General features: G+C 60.2%; 2 protein-coding genes across 3 annotated transcripts; one reads left to right on the forward strand and one right to left on the reverse strand.

Annotated features, from left to right (window-relative positions):
- The first annotated feature begins 164 nt into the window (after positions 1-164).
- On the forward strand, positions 165-17,592 carry ARHGAP4 (Rho GTPase activating protein 4). 2 transcript variants are annotated; one of them, XM_032397524.1, is made up of 22 exons: positions 165-293; positions 4,608-4,815; positions 4,893-5,055; positions 5,452-5,514; positions 5,786-5,986; positions 6,665-6,793; positions 6,874-7,095; positions 11,672-11,773; positions 11,924-12,124; positions 12,216-12,300; positions 12,543-12,570; positions 12,825-12,927; positions 13,681-13,741; positions 13,841-13,918; positions 14,002-14,136; positions 14,246-14,351; positions 14,448-14,681; positions 14,765-14,838; positions 14,926-15,109; positions 15,282-15,353; positions 15,633-15,747; positions 17,030-17,592. In XM_032397524.1, the coding sequence occupies exons 1-22, from the start codon at positions 227-229 to the stop codon at positions 17,282-17,284; spliced, it is 2,886 nt and encodes a 961-aa protein (XP_032253415.1). In that variant the 5' UTR covers positions 165-226; the 3' UTR covers positions 17,285-17,592. The 2 variants fall into 2 exon arrangements, with proteins under 2 accessions (XP_032253415.1, XP_032253416.1); XM_032397525.1 differs by lacking the exon at positions 15,282-15,353.
- A 549-nt stretch (positions 17,593-18,141) lies between these two features.
- On the reverse strand, positions 18,142-19,854 carry AVPR2 (arginine vasopressin receptor 2). Its single transcript, XM_032397389.1, has 3 exons — positions 19,830-19,854; positions 18,532-19,415; positions 18,142-18,345 (listed from the first exon to the last, which is right to left on the reverse strand). The coding sequence occupies exons 1-3, from the start codon at positions 19,852-19,854 to the stop codon at positions 18,142-18,144; spliced, it is 1,113 nt and encodes a 370-aa protein (XP_032253280.1).
- Positions 19,855-20,872: the final 1,018 nt, after the last annotated feature.

Raw genomic sequence — 20,872 nt, forward strand, 5'->3', positions numbered from 1 at the left:
CCCAGCACGAGGGGGCGGCAGGGTCCAGCCGCAGTGGACCCCGCCGGAAAGCCCTGCGGGCAGTGCCAGGCGGGGGGCCGCCCCGCCCCCGGAGCCGCGCTGGGGGCGGGGCGGGGCGGGGCGGGGCCGCCGGGGGTGCTGGCTGCAGAGCCCCAGGTCCCGGCGCCCGGCCCGCTCGCGGCCGCGTGGGAGCAGTGGGGCTCGACGGCGCGGCCGCCCGGAAGCCATGGCAGCGCATGGGAAGCTGCGCCGGGAGCGGGGGCTGCAGGCCGAGTATGAGGCACAAGTGAAAGGTGAGAGGGCGTCGGGCGCCCGCCCCCCCACCCCCGGCCCCGCTTCCCTACCGAGACCCCAAGGGCGTGGGGGAGCCGGGAAAGTCCCGCCGCTGGCCCGGGGCCCGCTGCTCCTCCCCTCCCCCAACCCACCCCCTGCGACCTCCGGAGGGGCTTGAGGGACGGAGGGAGGGAGCCCGACCCCGACCCGCCCCCCCCCAGCCTGAGCCCTTTGCCCGCTTCTCCGCGCCCATTTGGTCTCAACCGCCGGCTCTTTCCCCTTCCTTCCTTCCTTCCTCCCTCCCTTCCTTTGGTTGCTCTGCCCTCCTTGGTTCTCCCTGCACCTCACCCAAGAGCCCGAGTGAGGGAAGGGGGCACCCGGTGCCCCCCAGAAAGTGGCATTGTAGCCAGAGTGAAATTGAGCACCTTGGTTTTGCCGAGGAGGTCAAGGAGTCTGCGTGCCTAAGGTGCCTGGATTAGTGATGGCTTTGCCTTGAAACCAGTTCCTTTGCCCTCTCTTGGGCACTGAGGTGGCTCAGAGCTGAGGGCTGCTGTCTCTGGGTCAGACTGGCACAGTGGATATCGGCCTTAGAGATTCAGCAGGGCCAGCTCCGAAGCCTTCTGAGGGTAGACCTCCTTGGGTTCTGATAATCACTTTGTGCAAATCACATGCAAATCGGCTTTGCAAATTCTTAGTCGGCAGCTTCTGCCTGTCTCATCCAGGGTGTGGTAACTCTTCCAAAAGAAAGAAGGTAGCATCCAAGTGCCAACAGTTGGGGCCATAAAGTTTCCCTGTGTCTTCAGATGTGTGACCCCGTATATCACTCTTAATTGCTCCCTTTTACCGATGAAGGAAACTGAAGCTCAGGGAGAAGTGCCTGGCACACGGTCACACGGCAATAACAACCCCTAGGAGGGAGAAGGAAATGACCCTTGAAGTTCCTTCCCACCCAGAAATGCAGGTTCTTTTTTTTTTTTTTTTTTTTAAGATTTTATGTATCTATTTATTTGTCAGAGAGAGCGAGAGAGCACAAGCAGGGGGAGCGGCAGGCAGAGGGAGAAGCAGGCTCCCAGGTGAGCAGGGAGCCCGATGCGGGACTCGATCCCAGGACCGTGGGACCATGACCTGAGCCGAAGGCAGGCGCTTAACCAACCGAGCCACCCAGGTGCCCCGAGATGCAGTTCTAACATAATTATCCAATTCGAGCAATTTACACCAAAGTATGCCTGAGTCCTCCCCGTCTGGAAAAGGTGGCTTGCTGCCCGGAGCCAGCTTGAGGTGACTTTGCAGGGTGAGAGAAGCCTTGCCTTCATCATTCTCAGGTGGAGATAATGACCCCCATCCTGCTTCCCCAAAATGTCAGGAAGCTGAAGGACTTTGGAAACTCTTCAGTCAGCAAATATGGACCAGTTAATTTACACTGAAAAATTGGGAGTTTGAGCCAGGCTGTCTTTAAAATGTTCCTTGCCTGCTCTGGGTTTCCAGTGACTTTAGCTTCTAAACCCTTCCTCCCTGCCAAAGAAACTTTTTACCATACTAAAAAAAAAAAAAAAAAAAAAAAAAAGGATCACTGTCTTGACACCCTAAATTCTGAAAGGTCAGCATAGTCGTGGTTTCGGTGGCCATCTTCTCTTTTGCTTTATTTGTCAGCAGAAGTGAGACCGTATGCCTTGCTCACAGGAAGTGTTGGTGGGGCCCAGGACCCAGCTCTGCAATGCAAGCATATGTGGATTCCATCCTTCCTTTTGACAGATGTTTTGCATGCATCTCTTCTGTCCTAGGCCCTGGGAATACAGTGCTAAGCAAAAGAACCAGCCCCTGCCCTCACAGGGCTCACAGGGCCTGGCGGGGAGACATGTAGCAAAAACCCTTAACACATTCAGGTTCACTATAAAGGGAAAGCACAGATGTCAAGAAAGGGGGTGGGAGGAGGGCCAAACCTAGTTTGGGGGGAGGTCAGGGAGGGGTTGGTGATGAGTGCATTTGAGCTGAGATCTGAGAGCGGGATAGTGACAGCCCAGAGGCTGGGGGCCAAGCCCCAGTCACGGATCTTCTTGACACCAGTCAGTGTGCAAATCCAGGTTCCAACCGATGCATGGCTGTTCTATTCAGCACTGTTCAGTTGCAATTGGTCTTCAGGGAAAGATTGCCCTGGGAGGGCGGGGCAAACAGCAGAGGAAGGTGAGGTGAGGTGAGCTGGGCCATCTCAGGTCTTGCTTAGAATGAAATGAGATGTACTTTTATCCCCAAAATGTTACCCTGATTCAGTGAAGAATGTCTAGATTCCAAGGGGCATGGAGCCCACTCCACCCGACCCGTGGAGCCGAGAGCCAGCCCCCGGAGCCTGGCCTCCTACGGTATAGGGAGACTCTGTCTCACTTGGCTCTGCCCTGCTCTGTGTTGGTTTCACTGTCAGGAAGCACCCCCCACCTCTGGCTTCTGTTTACCCAGCCTGATCCCGCAGTGGAAAGAGAGCTCTCTTGTTCAATAATTCCAGGGAAGGCGTAAGGACTGTGGCCCCCAGGCTGTCGCTGAGCCAGTGCTGGGGGGGGGGGGGGGGGCTGAAGGACTGTGTGTGCAGCTGCGTCTGGGAGAGGGACCCAGGGGCTGAGAATAGGAAGGAGACATTCCCCAGAGGGAGATCGGAGGAGGCGATGGGGATGCCGGGCAGGCACAACCCCTGGAGGCTGCCCCGTGCCCACAGCCCCCGGGAAGTCACTGGCAGGACAGAAATGCAAACAGTACCGGCACTGAGCTGGTCACAGTGGACTTCTTTGAGTGGACCCCGGGTCCCGCCCCTTCTCACCTCCTGCCAGTTCCGCTCCCTGGTCTGAGCCCTCACCGTCTTCTGTCTGGACTGGTTCAGGAGGTGCCAACTGGGCCGGGCACTTTCTGTCTATCGCCTGACCTCTGCCTGGCCTCCCCACTTGGCCCGGGTGCTGTGGCTTCCCTCTCCCTCGGCGCCAGCCGGACATCCTTCCCTCACCATGGGCCTCTCGTACGTCTCCACTTTGCCCCCAGCAGCCACACTGGGTCCAACAGCCTTCACTGTTTTTCTTGGCCTGAACACTTTTCCCAAATGGCCCTGTGGCCCCTCTGTCACCTCCTTCACCTCCCCACCACCCTCTTCTAAGAGAACCCCTCCCGCCCCCACCTCCAGCTCTGACCTCACCTTGCTGTTTGCCTCCTCAGCATCCCTTGCTCCTGGACATTCTAGTATATATCTGTCCACTTGTGATCTGTTTTTTTTTTAAGATATTATTTATTTATTTGAGAGACAGAGCATGAGTGGGGGGAGGAGCAGAGGGAGAGGGAGAAGCAGACTCCCTGCTGAATGCAGAGCCCTGAGATCATGACCTAAGCTGCTGAAGTCAGACGCTTAACTGACTGAGCCCCCCAGATGACCCTGTGCACTTGTGATCTGTACCCCCATTCTCATCCCAGCTTCATGAGGGCAAGCACTTGGTCAATAGTCTTTGCCACTGTATCTCCTCATCTAGAACATGCCCGGCACAGACTGGGTATGTAATCAACAATCTCCGGGATGGAGAAATCAACTAACGTCCCTCCCTGGGTATGTGGCTGGAGATTAGTCAGGGGGCGACCTGTTTGCCAGAAGCCCAGACAGTGTTATTACCTGGGATCCCCAGTGCCCACCTGGGCACCCAGTGGGTGGCAAAAGTGTTTGTAGCAGGTTGCTTAAGCTTGTCATTCAGGCGGTTCTTTGCTTTAGTGGGGAAAGCAGTGTTGCCAAATCAAGCCAGCGATAAGGTGTCAAAAGCCAGCGGTGTGGGGGCCCTGGGTGTGGCTCTTTCTGCCGGGAGGTGGGGTGGGTGATGGGGAGTGGGGACCGGAGACAGAAAGCAGGCCAGCTCTCTCAGTTCCTTCACTTGTCAGCTCCAACCAGCTTGCTCCGGCCGTTGGCCCTCACGGTGGGGCTGCCCTTGGGGGGCCAAGGGCAGGGTTCCTGGCCACTGAGGCCACCAGTTCAGTGCAGGTTGGGCAGAGCGCCGTGACAGCCTTGCCCGCTCGCAGCCCTGTGCGTGTGTGTGTTCGCCTGGGGTCCCAGGCACCCGGAAGGCAGGAAGTGGCAGAGCAAACAAGTCAGGGGCTTTCCAAGGACCGGGGAGTGACGGGGCTGGGGCAGCTCTGTGTTCTCACCATCACAGCGGATCGGCCGCGCTCCCTCTCTCCCCAGAGCAGCCTTCCTTCAGCTGGGCGGGCCTGGCCTGTTCCCTCTAGCCTGAGCGCAGAACACCTCCCTGGGGGCCGGCCTCCTTCCCCTCCCGGGGCTTGCCCCCCCCCCCCCAGGCCTGAACCGCCGTCCCCCGCAGAGATGCGCTGGCAGCTGAGCGAGCAGCTACGCTGCCTGGAGCTGCAGGGGGAGCTGCGGCGGGAGCTGCTGCAGGAGCTGGCCGAGTTCATGCGGCGGCGCGCCGAGGTGGAGCTCGAGTACTCCCGGGGCCTGGACAAGCTGGCAGAGCGCTTCTCCGGCCGCGGCGGCCGCCTCGGGGGCAGCAGCCGGGAGCAGCAGAGCTTCCGGTAGGTACCGGCCGGCCGGGAGGGCCACAGCAGGGCCCGGGGGCCCCGCTCCGGGTCTCAGTGCCCCTCTGCCCCAGGAAGGAGCCGTCCCTCCTGTCGCCCCTGCACTGCTGGGCCGTGTTGCTGCAGCAGACGCGGCAGCAGAGCCGGGAGAGCGCGACCCTCAGCGAGGTGCTGGCCGGGCCCCTGGCCCAGCGCCTGAGTCACATCGCAGAGGATGTGGGGCGCATCGTCAAGAAGGTAAGGCCTCGGGGCGCCTGGGGGGCTCAGTCGTTAAGCGTCTGCCTTCGGCTCAGGTCATGGTCCCAGGGTCCTGGGATCGAGCCCCGCGTCGGGCTCCCTGCTCCGCGGGAAGCCTGCTTCTCCCTCTCCCACTCCCCCTGCCTGTGTTCCCTCTCTCGCTATGTCTCTCTCTCTGTCAAATAAATAAAATCTTTAAAAAAAAAACAAAGAAGGTAAGGCCTCCGCCCTGGGCGCAGCAGGTGCAGATGGCCCCAGGCTCGAGGGAGGCCCGGTGGGTGTCAGGCAGAGGGGAGCTGGGCGGAGCCTGGAGTGCCCGCTGGCCCAGCTGTGCCGGGGACGGCGGCCACCGCGGCCCTGGACCAGCACCCCGCTCACGCTCGGCGTCCCCCTCAGAGTAAGGATCTGGAGCAACAGCTGCAGGAGGAGCTGCTGGAGGTGGTGTCGGAGCTTCAGACGGTGAGACAGGGCGGGGCCCGCCCCCATCAGAGCGAGGCCATCATCTCGCGCCCCCCCAAGCCAGGCGCAAGGAAGAGGATCGAGTGCCCAGGAGAGTCCCGGGTTTGGGGGGGACTGCAAGCACGGCCGTCTCTCCCTGTTCTGGGCACAGGGTGGCTGGCCCAAGTGCTCACATGGGGTCTGAATCCCAGATGGGCTGGGAGGAGGAGGGGGAGGGCTGGCTGTGGCCATGGCCTTCAGCAGGGCAGCCTGGCCTTGGTCCTCCCTGCAGGCCAAGAAGACGTACCACGTGTACCACATGGAGAGCGTGAATGCCGAGGCCAAGCTCCGGGAAGCCGAGCGGCAGGAGGAGAAGCGGGCGGGTCGGAGTGCCTCCGCCACCACCCCCCCCCCCCCCCCCACCACCACCACCACTGAGGCAGGACCCCTCCGCAAGAGCTCCCTCAAGAAGGGAGGGCGGCTGGTGGAAAAGGTGGGCCTGGAGGGCACCTGTCTGTCTTCGAAGGCTCTGGTTCTAACCTTTGACCCTGGAATCCCTGGCTCTCCCTGGGACCTGCTGGGAGGTGGGGCATGGAGGGAGAAAGCAGGGCTGGTAAGGCTGGGCCTAGTCAGTTCTGCTGGCTTTCGAGGGCTCTCCAGCCTAGGGTGGTAGATGCGGTACCGGAGAGGGGGGTGGCAGGAGAACCGTCCTCCCTGTGCTCCTAGCTCTCCCCTACCCAGCTGGAGTGAAGAGCGCTTTGGTGCTCCCAACTCAGGAAGCCTTTGCACCCACCCATCCCTGCCTCGCACAGTGCTGTCAGGTCTCAGAGGGGCAAGAAGACACATAGGATGGTGGTTGGGTGATGTGCACAGAGAGAATGTTTGAGGTGGCCCCTGAAAGGTTGGGGATGTACCAAGCCTGGAGGAGCTGAGGCAGAACGGGGGTTGCCGGCCCAAGATGGGAGAGTTTCTGCGTGGCGGTTGGGGGAGGGGGGTGCAGCAAGGGAGGACACTGGGACTTCGGGGCCATGTGCTTTGAGGGGCCTGTGGGACATCGGAGGCACATGTCCACTTGGGGAGGGGGGTGTGGAGAGTCCGTGGGAGGCCTGAGATGGCGGCTGGCTGGCTGGCCGAGTAGGTGACCCTGGTGTACTTTTGTGGTCTTGAGCAGCGCCAGGCCAAGTTCTTGGAGCACAAACTCAAGTGCACAAAGGCGCGCAACGAGTACCTGCTCAGCCTGGCCAGTGTCAATGCTGCCGTCCGCAACTACTACTTGCACGACGTCTTGGACCTCATGGATGTGAGTACTGGGGGGGCAGGCTGGGGGCGGGGCGCTATGCACTGGGGCCCACCTGAGCCATGTGCTTGCCTCCTCCGCAGTGCTGTGACACAGGATTCCACTTAGCCCTGGGGCAGGTGCTCCGGAGCTACGTGGCTGCCGAGAGCCGCACCCAAGTCTCCCAGATGCAGGGCCTGGGCAGCCTGGAAGAGGCCGTGGAGGCCCTAGATCCTCCAGGGGACAAGTTCAAGGTGCTGGAAGTGCATGGAATTGCCTTCTGTCCCCCACAGCGTTTTGACTACCACCCCCATGAGGGAGATGAGGTGAGGGTCACCGCCCCCCAGGCATGGACGCAAAGGGCTTTGTGTTCTCTGGTCTTCATTGTAACAGCGGTTAAGTCGAATGAATCCCACTTTGCTAAGGAGTCGAAACTCCTGAATGCAGCTTATTTCTCAGACCCTCATTCAATGGCCTCAAGGCAAATGAGGCTCCCTAGAAGTTTCGCCACTTGCATTTGAAGCAAGCAAACTTCTGCCGTTCATTGGCTGAACGCAACCTCCCCACCACAGCAAACACAGCAAAACTAGCACCAGGTGGACGCCAGGTAGTAGGTGGGTATCTAGCTGTCCATATAGTCTTTGTCCCAGTGTTCTGCATGTTTTAGACAATGCATAATACCAAGTTGAAGGGAAATAAACCATACAAGCTGTAGAATATAGCTAACATCTTTTCACTTGTCCCTGAGCTGTTTTTTTTCCTTACCAGTTTGTCCAAATGGGCATTGTGAATGGACAGGGATTGCACAGAACTTGTAGCTTTTTAATCTGTATATTGATCCGAGTCATAGTTGAAAAAGTCAAATGTTACTCAAGGCTTACGATGGCCCCTGGCAGTTCTCTGACTCACCCTTTCTGTTCCCGATTCCACTCCCCAGAAACAGCCACTTCCCTGCCGTCCCCTAGCTGCTGCTTCTGGGGCTTCCCTCCCCGTGTTCAAATTGCACAGCACGCTGCTAGTTGCTTGTCGACAGACTTCCTTCCACAGCCGGCTAGCCTAGTGCGCAGCCCTACCCCCGGCTCCTCTCCCTCCGTCCACCACCCCAGGCAGCCTGTGGCTTCGCTTGTCTGAAAATGCCTGTATTCTAGCCTTGAAATTGGTTGGTAGTTTAGCTGGATATAGAATTCAGCGTTGAGAATAAGTTTCTCTTTCGACTGTTAAAGGCATCGCTCCAGGCTTTCAGCATTATCGGTGCGAAGTCCAATATCCTTCTGATTTCTGATCCTTTGTGTGTGACCTGCGATTCTTCTCCCTGAAGTTTTTAGGAGTCTCTTTCCTGCCTGGTAAAATTTTGTGATGATGTTCCTTCGGGATCCTTTATCCTTCACGGTGCTGGGCAACCGGTGGGCATTGTCAGTTTAGAATACTGTGGCCTTAGGTTTTGGGCTTATATTATTCCTTTGATCATTTCCTCCCTCTAATTTTCTTTTCTCTCACTTTCAGCAATTCCTGTAATTGGATGTTGGACCTCATGGGTTGATTCTCTAATTTTCTTATCTTTTCTCTTTCCTCTTCTCCTACCTCTATACCTTTTAGTTCTGCTTTGTTTTCCAAATTCCTATTTAAAATAACCCTTTGTACTTGTCTTGTGGACATCATGTTTTCTCAAATCATTCTGAAACATTCATTTTTCTTTTCTTTTTTTTTTTTTTTTAAGATTTTGTTTATTTGACAGAGAGAGACACAGCGAGAGAGGGAACACAAGCAGGGGGAGTGGGAGGGGGAGAAACAGGCTTCCCGCGGACCGGGGAGCCCAATGTGGGGCTCGATCCCAGGACCCTGGGATTATGACCTGAGCCGAAGGCAGACGCTTAACGACTGAGCCACCCAGGCGCCCCTCATTTTTGTTTTCTTGACATTTTTCTCTGCTCTCTGCATTTTCTGTTTTTTCTTACAGCTAAAAAAAAAAAGCTTGCTTTCGTCTTTCTCTTTCATTTCATTTTTTTTTCCTTTCATTTTAGAGCTTCCCTCAAATGGCTGGCAATTCTTGGCCATCAGGTCATATTTAAGAGGAGCTGCTGAGAGGTAGATTAGATGAGATATCTGATGCTCATGAGCAGAGCTTGTCAACGGGGGCTTCCCCTCAGGGAAGGGACTCAGACCATCGCTTTGAGGGAAACCCCCATGGTGGGGAGCCTGGGGTGTCCTGGTAAGAAGGTGCTAGAAAGGACTAGTAGGACCTGGGCTGAGGTTACAGGATTTGGGAGAGGGACTCGGCCTAGATACCGTTGGGAAGAAGGGGTAACTCTGATTGGATGTCTTCATAAATCTTATCTAGAAGGCAGGAGTTGGGGGGGTGGTGGATGAAGGGAGGCTAAAGCAGCCCACACTCCTATTAGCCTGAACAGAGGGAGGTTTGGTTATTTCTGTGGCTTCGACAAAGTTCTTGTTTTTGTCTGCACTCGGATGTGATTATGAGGTGTCCTTGTTTTTGTCATCACCTCTCACGGTCACAGAGTGACCTTGTCTGACGCTGATGCTCTGTGACATTCCTTATGTTCAGGAGGATAACACCACGTCCCATCTGGGCGGCTCCAGATGGTAGTGGCTGCTTCCTTCTTTCTCATCAGTAGGAAGTTTTGTCCCCTTCTTTAGCTGTGACTAGTGGCCCTAAGTCCAGAATCCCTCTGATTTATCCTTTCCAGAGGCTAAATCTCTACTTTTCTGCTAATTGTATGGGTTTGGGGGAGGGTCTTCTAATGTTAATGTTTCCTAGAGTCTGGAGAGACTTTTTTTTATAATTCTGATAAAACATACATGAGATTTACCATTTTAACTATTTTAGCTGTATATGTATATATGGATGGATTTTTTTTTTTTTTTTTAGTAATTTCTGTAGCCAACGTGGGGCTCAAACTCACGACCCCAAGACCAAGAGTCACATGCTCTACTGACTGAGCCAGCCAGGTGCCCCAGTTTTAACCATTTTTAAGTGCGATGTTCAGTGACATTAAGCACATTCATATTGTTGTGTAGCCATCCCCACCCTCCGTCTCCAGAACTTTTCCATCTTCCCAAACTGAAACTGTCCACGTTAGACACTCGCTCGCCCTCCCCCCAGCCCCCCAGCGCTCACCGTCCTACTTTCTGTCTCTCTGAATCTAGATCTAGACTACTCTAGATCACTCATGCGCGTGGACTCATACTGTATTTGTCTGTTGTGATTTGCTGGTGTCACTCAGCATAGTGTCCTTGAGGTTCATGGATGTTGTAGCCTGTGACAGGATCTCCTTCTGTTTTAAGGCTGAAGAACATGCCATTGTATGGACAGAGCACGTTTCGCTTATCCATTCATCCCTTCATGGACACTTGGGTTGCTTCCTGCTTTTGGCTGCTGTGAACACGAGTGTGCAAATCTTTCTTGGAGCCCCTGCTTTCCCTTCTTTTGGGGAAACACCCAGAAGGGGCATTGCTGACTCCTATGCTGAGTGTAGGTATAAGTGTTTGAGGAGCCACGGTATTGCTTCCCGGACAGACTTTAGCAGGTCCTGGTTTCTGCACCTCCTGCGCCTGCCAGGTGCCTGCCGCCTCGGTCTGGTGGCATTTCCGCTGCTCTGGTGGCTTCTCCAGTGCCGGCCTCGCCTGGTGTCCCCATGACCTAGGCCTTCAGCCGTCCCTTTCCAGTGGGGCTTGAGGAGGACAGAGAGCGGGGCATGTTTAGCTTGCCGTGGATAAGTGAAGTCTTCACTCTCCTTTTTTTTTTTTTTTAATATTTTATTCATTTATTTGACAGAGAGAGAGAGATAGCGAGAGAGGGAACACAAGCAGGGGGAGTGGGAGAGGGAGAAGCAGGCTTCCCGCCGAGCAGGGAGCCCGACGCGGGGCTCGATCCCAGGACCCTGGGACCATGACCTGAGCCGAAGGCAGACGCTTAACTGACCAAGCCACCCAGGCGCCCCCGAAGTCTTCACTCTCAATTTTAACTTGATGTCAGTGTCAGAGTTCCCCGGATGCTTAAATTCAAAGGAGAGCCATTCCTCGCTTCCTAAAGCCGTCTCCTCCCATCCCCCACTCTGCCCACAGGGCAAGGCATTCGAATTTTGCCACAGGGAATCTATTTCTGCCTGATTAGAGTGAGCAGTTTTTCTAGCTAGGCCCTCCCTCTTCTGTCTCAGACCCCAGCTCTCCTGACCATGTTTTAAAAAATAATCAACTGCTCTATTGAGGTATGAATCATATACCATGTAATTCACCCATTTCAAGTGTACAATTCAGTGGGTTTTAGAATACTCGCCGAGTTATGCAACCATCACCACTCTCTCATTGCAAAACACGTTCACCCCCCGAAAGAAACCCTGGACCCAGGAAGCAGTCACTCCCCCCCCCCCTCCCCCATCCCCCCATTACCCACTCACCTCCTGTCTGTGTCTGTGGGTTTGCCTCTCCTGGACGTGTCATGTAAATGGAATCGTATGATATATGTGCCTTTTGTGTCTGGCTTCTTTCACAGAGCAGAATGTCTTCTATGTTCACCTACATGCAGCATGGATCAGCCAGGACACTTCTCTTTGTGGCTGAATGACATTCCATTGTATGGATGTCCCACACTTGCTTTTCCATTCATCAGCCCGTAGGCACTGGGCTCCCTCCGTCCTTGGGCTGTTAGGAGTAGCGCTGCCAAGTCTGTACACAAGGGTCCGCGGGCGCGGACGAGCTCCTTTCTCTCGGGGAGAGCCGGGTGTCAAGGACTGGGGGTCCTGGGCAGCAGCCGCCGAGGCGGTGGAAACGTGCACGCTGCCTTCATGCCCGGAGGCCTCGGTGCCCGCTGCCCAGCCCGCCCCCACGCCTGAGCTCTGTGCCCCCGGGCCCAGCCCTCAGTCCCCCGCACGCCGTCCTGCACAGGTGGCTGAGATCCGGCTGGAGATGGAGCTGCGGGACGAGATCCTGCCCCGAGCCCAGAATATCCAGAGCCGCCTGGACCGACAGACCATCGAGACGGAGGAGGTATGAGTGCCCTGGCTCGGGATGGGGACACGGAGCTGGAGCCAGGGAGCCAGGTGGCCGTGGCCTCCCCTCCCCCTCCCTTCTGACTTGGACTTCCTGTCCCTTGCTCGTGCCCCATTTCTTCCTGCCCTGGTGCTGGCCGCCCTCCAGGTGAGCAAGACCCTGAAGGCCACACTGCAGGCCCTGCTGGAGCTGGTGGCGTCAGAGGACGGGGATGTGCTTGACTCCCTCCAAGCCAGCCCCTCCACCCCCTCCACCGAGTCCCTCAGGTCCACCAGCTCGGACCCAGGCACCCGGCAGGCCGGCCGGAAGCGGGGCCAGCAGCAGGAGACGGAGACCTTCTACATCATGGTGGGGAGGGGGCAGCTGGGGGGCACGGGCGGGGCACGGGGAGGACCCAGAGCTGGGATTAAAACTTTGGGCTCTTCTTCGGGCTTCCCAGAAGCTCCAGGAGTACCTGAGTGGACGAAGCATCCTTGCCAAGCTGCAGGCCAAGCATGAGAAACTGCAGGAGGCCATTCAGCGAGGTGGGCCGCACTTCTGGCCCTGGGCCGCTACCTCCCCACCCCCAGGGCCGGGAGCGCACCTGCCCTCCGCTCTCCTGCCTGGGGCCCCCACCCAGCCCATGTTCCTCTCTGTCCAGAGAGGTTGGTCGGCAGGCCAGAAAGAACCCAGCAGGGCTCCTGGCCCCTGTCCTGTTAGCCTTTCTCTCTGCCGTGCATTAAGGACCTCCCGGCCTGAAAAGCGCACCTATGTTTTCTACCCCCAGGTGACAAAGAGGAGCGGGAGGTGTCTTGGTGAGTGCGTGCTGCGTGCAAGGCCCGTGTGTTCTGATGAGTGGGTTCTGCAGGGACCAAGCTGCCATGTCCCCATCTCCCCTCTCCTGGGGCCCAGCTCTGCTGCTCATCGTTCCGTGGCTTCCATTTCCCACTTTGCCCCGTGGGTTCTGGACTAACTCGTGGGCTCCAAGGCCCTGTTTGGCTGGGCTAGGGGGTGGGCCATCCTCTTCTCCATGCCCCCTCCCCTCAGAGCCAGCTTCCGTCCACTACAGGACCCAGTACACACAGAGAAAACAGCAGAAGAGCCGCCACCCCCGCCCCAGCTCCCAGTATAACCAGAAACTCTTCGGGGGAGACATGGAGAAGTTTATCCAGGTGCTGGCTTTACCTCGTGCTCCAACTGAGTGCAGACCCTCCCCTGCATTTTGGTTTCTCTCCAGCCCGGGGCCATCTCTGTGGCCCGGCTGCCTGTGACCCCCAGTGCCCTCCACTGTCGACAACTGGTCAACTGTCCCTTCCTGGATGGGCCTCTGTCAGGCCTCCACCAAGTGAAGGGGACATCCTTCACTAGTAGCAGGCATCTACAGAGGGGTGCCTGGGTGGCTCAGTCCGTGAAGCATCTGCCTTTGGCTCGGGTCGCGGTCCCGGGGTCCTGGGATGGAGTCCCGCGTCGGGCTCCCTGCTCGGTGGGGAGTCTGCTTCTCCCTCTCCCCGCCTCCCGCTCGTGCTCTCTCTCTCTCTCTCAAATAAATAAATAAGGTATTTAAAAACAACCACCCAAACAAAAAACAAAAAACCCCAGGCATCTACAGAAAGCCTCAGGCAGGAGCACGTGAGAAGTAGAGCGCACAAGCCCCGCTCCGGCTAGCGTGCCACTGGGGGTCCTAGGCGGCGAAGTAAGGGAAGCAAGAAGGGTCTGAAAAGAAGAAATAGCGCTGGCCTTTCTTATGATGTGATTATGCACTCTGTGTGTATTCAAAGAGCAAACAATGTAAGACGCCCGGGAGCAAATCTCACAAAACACATGCCAGGCCTCCTTGCCGATAACCATCATGGCTTGTTAAGAGAACATGCAAGGGAGCCAGTGACAAGGAGGGACTGTGAAGTGAGCACCCTCTCTGTCCCCAGAGCTCAGGCCAGCCCGTGCCCCTGGTGGTGGAGAGCTGTGTCCGCTTCATTAACCTGAATGGTAAGCAAGACCTGGGCCCTCCTGCTGCCCACCTGGCACCCGATCCTCGAGGGGGTGGAGAGGGGACTTGGCACCCATCGGCTCTCATCCTCCCCCCAGGCCTGCAGCATGAGGGCATCTTCCGGGTGTCAGGCGCCCAGCCCCGGGTCTCAGAGATCCGTGACGCTTTCGAGAGAGGTAGGGACAGGCAGGAGGGGGTAGGGGTCGGGGGAGAGCCGGAGCTGTTGTGATCGGCCTCCTGCGCCCTGTGTCACCTGCAGGGGAGGACCCGCTGGTGGAGGGCTGCACAGCTCACGACCTGGACTCAGTGGCAGGGGTGCTGAAGCTCTACTTCCGGAGCCTGGATCCCCCGCTCTTCCCACCGGACCTGTTCCGAGAGCTGCTGGCCTCTGCAGGTGAGGCCGGGGCTGGAGGCCGGCCGGGCGGGAGGGGCCGCTTTCCTGTCGCTGCGGCCTCACTCCTGCTTCTCTCCCCCGGGTGGCGGGGGGGTGGCCTGGGCCGCAGAGTTGGAGGCTGTGGCCGAGCGGGTGGAGCGCGTTGGCCGTCTCCTGGCCCAGCTGCCCGCACCAGTGCTGGTCGTCCTGCGTTACCTCTTCACCTTCCTCAACCAGTGAGTGCTTTCTGGGCGACGGGGAGGGCTGACGGTGGGGCGTGCGGGGGCCACCAGGCGGGGCGTTCCCCGCCCGTGACCCACGTGTGCCCCCAGCCTGGCTCAGTACAGCGACGAGAACATGATGGACCCCTACAACCTGGCCGTGTGCTTCGGGCCGACGCTGCTGCCCGTGCCCGCCGGGCAGGACCCCGTGGCCTTGCAGGGCCGGGTGAACCAGCTGGTGCAGACTCTCATCGTGCAGCCCTCCCGGGTTTTCCCACCGCTGACCCTGCTGCCCGGCCCCATCTACGAGAAGTGCATGGCACCGCCCTCCTCCAGCTGCCTGGGGTATGCTCTTCGTGTGCGGGGGAGGGGGGGGTCCAGCAGAGGGGAGCCCCCTCATCTACTCAGATGCCTCGCTCTGACCTCAGGGATGCCCAGCTGGAGGGCCTGGTCGGGGAGAACGAGCCGGAGCTGGAAGCTGGGACCCTGGCCCAGGAGGATGGTGAGGGGGGAGAGAAGGAGGACCCGATCCTGTCCCCGCCCTGGGTGCCCCCTCCGCCTCCCAACTTGGACCCCCTTTTCTCCCCAGACCTGGAGGGGGTCGTGGAGGCCGTGGCCTGCTTTGCCTACACGGGCCGCACAGCCCAGGAGCTGAGCTTTCAGCGCGGGGACGTGCTGCGGCTGCACGAACGGGCCTCGGGCGACTGGTGGCGGGGCGAGTGCTCAGGCTCCCGGGGACTCATCCCGCACAAGTACATCACACTGCCCGAGGGGTGAGTGAGCAGCTTCTCCATCCCCCAGGTGTCTTGCCCCTCCCCTGCCCCGAGTCCTAGCTTCCCTAGGCCTGGGGTGGCCCAGACCACTTCTGGCCAGCACTGAGCCCGCCGGCCCCCAGAGCCTGCGCCGGGAATGAGTGCTTTCAACGGGCTGTCTCTCCGACCCTAGTGCAGAGAAGGTGGGCCAGGGGCCGCAGGCGAGCAGTCCCGAGGTCCTCCTGGCCATGGAATTCGTCCATCGGTGAGCAAGGGAAGGATGGTTCTTCGGGAGGACTCATTTTGGTGGCCCTCCTTGCCCACCTCGGCCTGAGCACTGCTGTTGGGGAGCCAAGGCTGTCCCGGGCAGCAGGTGCTGGGCCAGGTCAGAAGGGGCTGGGGTCTGGCTTTGGCCATGTGGAGAGGGGCCCAGCTGGGGGGAGAGTTATCCGGGTGAGGGACGCCAAAGGAGGACAGAATGGACCCGCTGGGCCAGCCTCGCTCTTCCCCCCTCCCTTGGCCATGCCCTGTCTGTACCCTGCAGGCCAGAGCCATGCACCCCACCTGAGGCCCCTCTGGGCACACCCGGGGGCCCCTCTGGGCACAGACGGCACTGCTTGGTCCCCACCTCCCCGGAGCGGTATGCGGAGGTAGACAAGGTGAGAGCCAGGACTGGCCGTGTGGCAGAGAGCGGGGCAGGGGGGCACCTCTCCTGGGGGGTCTCTGCCTCCCCTTAGGAACCAAACTCTTTCATCCCAAGGTTCAAGTCTGACCTTCCTGGCCTCAGACCAGCTGGCTGAGCCCAGCCTAGGGAGGGACAGGCCGGCAAGGGTGTGAGCCCAGAGGACAAGGACGAGCCCAGAAGCAGGGTGGAGGGGGACACAGGGGCTCATGCAATTGGGCTTCACGTTTGGTTCTTGACGGGGAAGTGGCAAGTGGGAGTCCCAGGCAGGCATGGCATCTAGAGCCAGGATAGGTGACAGGAAGTGACCTAGCAGGCACTCGGTGGCCAAGGAGGATGAAAGGGACAGATGGAAGAGATAGACAGATGGGGTGGGTAGCTGGCTGGGGAGCCGGGCACAGTGGTGCTTCTCACAGGAGGAGAGAATGGGTGCTGGATGTGGGGAGACCCGGCTCCCTGCTCTCATGGGCCTAGCACGCCCACCTGCGGGCTCCCAGTGAGCACCGCCGGGCTCAGACAGAAGCCCTGGGGCCAGTGTGAGCTGGACGACAGAGCCCAAGAGCAGCTGTGGCCACACGGACGCTCATGCCAGGGAAGCAGGAGTCAAGTGGTAGGGGTGGGGGGGGGCGGGCAGCAGGGGGACACTGACCTGAGAGGCCCCAGCACACTGGTGGCTCCGGGGGCCAAGGGGTGGCTGTGATCCCAGCCAGGGAGAGCGTAAGTATGACAAAAGGGGGGATCTATTGGTGTCCCCAGAGGAGGCTCTGACAGCTACACCAAGAGTGGCAGGAGGGAGGGGCGCCTGGGTGGCTCAGTCGTTAAGCGTCTGCCTTCGGCTCAGGTCATGATCCCAGGGTCCTGGGATCGAGCCCCGCATCGGGCTCCCTGCTCAGCGGGAAGCCTGCTTCTCCCTCTCCCACTCCCCCTGCTTGTGTTCCCTCTCTCGCTGTGTCTCTCTCTGTCAAATAAATAAATAAAATATTTAAAAAAAAAAAAAAGAGTAGCAGGAGGAAAACCAGGCAGGGGAGGGGGGCGGCAGCTTTGGGGCCAGTGGAGAGGAGGGGCGTGGTGACAGGAAGGTGGCCAAGGGCTTTGGTTTGGGAATGAGAAGGAGTTCAAGTGGACGCTTGGGCAGCAGAGGGAGGAAGGCCCCCCCTCCTGCTCAGGTGGTGACCCCCTGACCTGGGCGTGGGAGAAAGGGCTGGCTAGGTTGGGGGAGGCTCTCACCAGATGCCCTCCCTCTCTCTTCTCCCCTCTAGGCCGTGGCACAGACCATGGACTCCGTGTTTAAGGAGCTCTTGGGAAAGACCTCCGCCCGCCAAGGCCTCGGGCCAGCGTCCACCAGTTCCCCCAGCCCCGGGCCCTACAGCCTGAAGCCTCCAGCCTGCGGCCGCCTCGGCAAGAACAGAGGCTTCTCCCGGGGCTCCGGGGCCCTGGCGTCCCCCTCGGCGTCCCCCTCGGCGTCCCCCTCGGCGTCCCATCCCCAGAGCCTGGACTCGCCCCTTAAGCACTGAGGCTCTGCGGCTGCCCGGGTGGCCTCCCTTGGCTTCTCCCTGGCCCCGGGCAGCCAGCGCTGGGCTCCTGCCCTCGCCCCCTTCGCAGAGGAGGACACAGCCGCCTGCCCCCCAGCCCTGGCTGTGGCCCCCTTGGGAGGCAGCTGTGGAGGGAGGCTGGGGGCAGGCCCCTCCCTGGCTTTGCTGTGACGGCCTGTCGGTGGCTGGTGCGTGGTGGGCTCCCGGGGCCTGTCTCTGCCTCAGCTGAGGGTGGAACCTGGTGGAGGCTGGCGGGCGTGGGCTGCCATTTATAAAGGCCTGTGCGTTCACTCCCCCGTGCGAGCCAGTTGTCTGTCCTGGGGGCTGGGCAGGCAGAAGCACTGGCAGATGCCGGGGTGCTCAGCAAACGTGGCAGCTAAGGCAGCCGGGACAGCTTCCACGAGGGGTCTCGGCACAGAGTTGTCCGTGCCAGGGCCGTGTGGTGTGGTGACTTGCACACCGGGTCTGGTGGCCGCTGGGGGGGCATCTGAGAATGACTTTCCACACTGCCCTACAACCGCCGTTACCCAGATCCAAGGAGACTCACGGGGGGGGGGAAATGAGCTGGAACCTTTATTAAGGAGAGAGTGAGAGGGGACTAGAGAGGCGGGAGGGGGGAGGAAGGTCCTCTGGCTCCACCCCCTTTCCTTCCTGCCGGGCTCCCTGGGACCTCTGTCTCAGGGGCGGGCACTGGCTGGGGTGGAAGCCCACGGCCACGGCCACGGCCCCAGCCCCTCCCCACGCCCCGGAGCCAGTTCCCCGAGAGCCCCCTCCTCCCCGGAGCCCCCAGGGCCAGCCCGAGGCAGGCAGCGGGCTTTCACAGAGCCTCTCGAAGCCTCTCAGGAGGAAGTGTCCTTGGCCAGGAAGGAGCTCGCGGTGGCGCAGGACTCCTCCTGGGGCCCCGGGCCGGGTGGGGCCCGACTCTGGGCGCAGCAGAGCAGGCTGCGCAGCTCGGAGGACACACTGCTGCTGAAGAAGGCGTAGATCCAGGGGTTGGTACAGCTGTTGAGGCTGGCCAGCAACATAAGCAGCACGAAGGGGGCCTCTGTGGGGGTGGAAGAGTCCGGGCTGGGACTGAGGGTGCAGTGACCCCATCTGCTCACTAGGGAAGAGCAATCCACGTGAGCCCATGTGTGCTCCCGAGCCCGAGGCTGGAGGCGTCTGGGGGTGAAGGTGCCCATGCGGCCGAGCCTGGCCGGCCCCCCGCAGTCCTAGCCACGGCCACACGCACCTTCCAGGGGCGCCTTCGGGTCCCACGCTGCCCACAGCTGTACGAGGAAGAAAGGCGCCCAGCACAACACGTAGACAATCACAATCACCAGCGTCATCCTCACGGTCTTGGCCATGGCTGCTGACACCCGGGCCCCCTCACTGGGGCTGCCGGGCCGGTGCCCTCCACGGCCACCCCCAGCCCTCTCTGCTGGCCCCAGCACCAGGCTGGCATGAATCTCTCGGAAGATGAGCACCTGGCAGGCAGCGATGCCCAGGGCAGGTGCCACAAACACCATTAGGGCGATCCAGGTGACATAGGCTCGGAGGCCCCAGGGCTCAGCAAAGTGGGCCCAGCAGTCAAGGACCCCACTGCCATTTCCCACGTCACGCTGGGCAAAGATGAAAAGCTGGGGCAGGCTGAAAATGAGCGAGAAGGCCCAGGCCACCAGCACCGGCCGGTTCCAGTGAGCTCCACCTCCGTGGCGGTATGCCAGCATGGGGTGGCAGATGGCGCGGTGGCGGTCCAGCGTCATGGCCAGGATCATGTAGGAGGAGGCATACATGCCCACCATCTGCAGGTACTTGACTGCCCGGCACAGGGCATCAGGCCCACGGAAGCGGTCCGTGGCATCCCACGCCAGCTGGGGCAGTACTTGGAACAGAGCCACGGCCAGGTCGGCCAGGCACAAGTGACCAATGAAGACGTGCATGGGTGCCCAGCGACCCCGCCGGCCCCGGCGTGCTAGCACCCCCAGCACCAAGCCATTGCTCAGGGCCACGGCCACAAAGACTGTGGAGAGCAGGGCTAGCTCCGCCTGGACGAGCAGCGGGTTCCGGGTGTCCGGCAGCTCCTTGCTGCTGTTGCCAGGCAGAATAGGTGGAGAGAGGGTCCAGGGCACAGCTGGGCAGGGGTGGAGGAAGAGGGCCAAGTTAGGGGATGTGCTGGGCACAGGGCCCTGGGCCCAAGGAGGTTCCAGCTGGACAGGCGGAGCCAGTGGTCCGAGCAGCCATCAACCTGGGCCTCCTGCTTCCCTCCAGCCTCCCATGTCCCGGCTCCCAGCAAAACAGATGCCATTCCCGCCTCATGTGCTGGGGAGGGCAGGGCAGCCCCAGCCCCCAGTGAGCACGCAGGGCCGTGCCCTCCCCTCCCCGCACGGGCAGCCTGGAGAGCAGGGTGAGGGAGGTCTCAGGAAGAGGGGCTTCTTTGCTTCTTCCAACCCCACTCAGCCTACCTGGCTCATCCCAGTGGAGGGATTGGTGGGGGGATGGGTCGGGGCCCGGGGGATGGGTCGGGGCCCCGGGGCTGGAACCTTACCAGAAGTGGTGGATGCCACGAGCATGGTGGGGCCGGGGCAGGTGTCTCGAGCGCCTGGAGGAGACACGGTATCGAGCTCAGCCTCCCATTCGAGGGGTCAGCCACGTTGTCCTAATCTCTAGGCAGGGTCCCCTAGAGAGGTGCCAGGGTGGTGGGGTGCCTGTGCGTGTGTGTTCCAGCAATGGGGAGGTGGGGGTACACCCTTAGTCGGATCAAGGTTGGTGAGGTCTGGCCCCACTGAGCCGGTCATGGACCTCAGGGCCCCCTGTGCTCCTCCCAATCCTGGGCAAGTTAAGATAGAAAGGAGTAGTCATGCAGATGGATGAACATGTCCTAGGACCCACCTCGGCCGCCCGCAAGATCTGAGGCAGACGTACAGACCCGCCTCCCCCACACACGCAGATGGAGGCCGGGAGAGATGGCCGTGGGAGGGCAGGGGCTGGGCAGGAGAGCCCAGCATGTCCCCGGGGGCCCCTCGAAGCCCCTTACCTGGCTGGGCTCTCTGGGCTCCGGGCAGCTGGGCAGTGGCGGATGCGAAGGTGGCCCAGGAGCTCAGATCTGCTCTCCATCCCCTGCCCCGCCCCAGCCCGGCCTCTGGGAGTGACCTGCCCAGGAGGGGACTTCCTCTCCCTCCCCTCCCCCACGTGCCTCTCCTGGCCTCCTGCCTGTGGCACCGGGAAGTAGGCTCCTGGCCTCCTGTGCTGCCTTTCCTGTCCCGGCCCTCCCAGGTCTAGTCCCCAGGAGTCCTCCCCACCCCCCCACTCGTGAGGGCCTGAGCCCTCCTACGCTGGTCCCCAGCTTGGTCTGGCTCTGACCATCAGGCAGGCTTTTCCCCCAACCCCTGCCTGCGCCCGCCCCCCGCAAGGCCCACCTTACCAGAAGATCAGGTCCGGCAGGGCTCTGGGAGATCAGGTAGCTCAGCAGCTCCATTTTATAAGTGGGGAAACTGAGGCCAGAGATGGGTGGGGCCGACTGAAGGGCACCCAGCTTTCTCGTGGCACAGCTTGACTCCTTTCTCACGCCAGGTTCCTTCTGTCCCTCTT

This window comes from Phoca vitulina, unplaced genomic scaffold (assembly GCF_004348235.1).
Source record: "Phoca vitulina isolate PV1807 unplaced genomic scaffold, GSC_HSeal_1.0 scaffold99, whole genome shotgun sequence".
Classification (NCBI taxonomy): Eukaryota; Metazoa; Chordata; class Mammalia; order Carnivora; family Phocidae; genus Phoca; species Phoca vitulina.

Excerpts from the sequence above, each read along its gene's own strand:
- ARHGAP4 (XM_032397524.1), top strand. The coding sequence starts at position 227 with ATGGCAGCGCATGGGAAGCTGCGCCGGGAGCGGGGGCTGCAGGCCGAG. Across the intron at positions 12,125-12,215 it reads CGGAGACCTTCTACATCATG|AAGCTCCAGGAGTACCTGAG; the intron begins GTGGGGAGGGGG and ends CGGGCTTCCCAG. Across the intron at positions 12,928-13,680 it reads ACATGGAGAAGTTTATCCAG|AGCTCAGGCCAGCCCGTGCC; the intron begins GTGCTGGCTTTA and ends CTCTGTCCCCAG.
- AVPR2 (XM_032397389.1), bottom strand. The coding sequence starts at position 19,854 with ATGCTCGTGGCATCCACCACTTCTG. Across the intron at positions 19,416-19,829 it reads CGTGGCATCCACCACTTCTG|CTGTGCCCTGGACCCTCTCT; the intron begins GTAAGGTTCCAG and ends ACCCCTGCCCAG. Across the intron at positions 18,346-18,531 it reads CGAAGGCGCCCCTGGAAGGT|GCCCCCTTCGTGCTGCTTAT; the intron begins GCGTGTGGCCGT and ends ACCCCCACAGAG.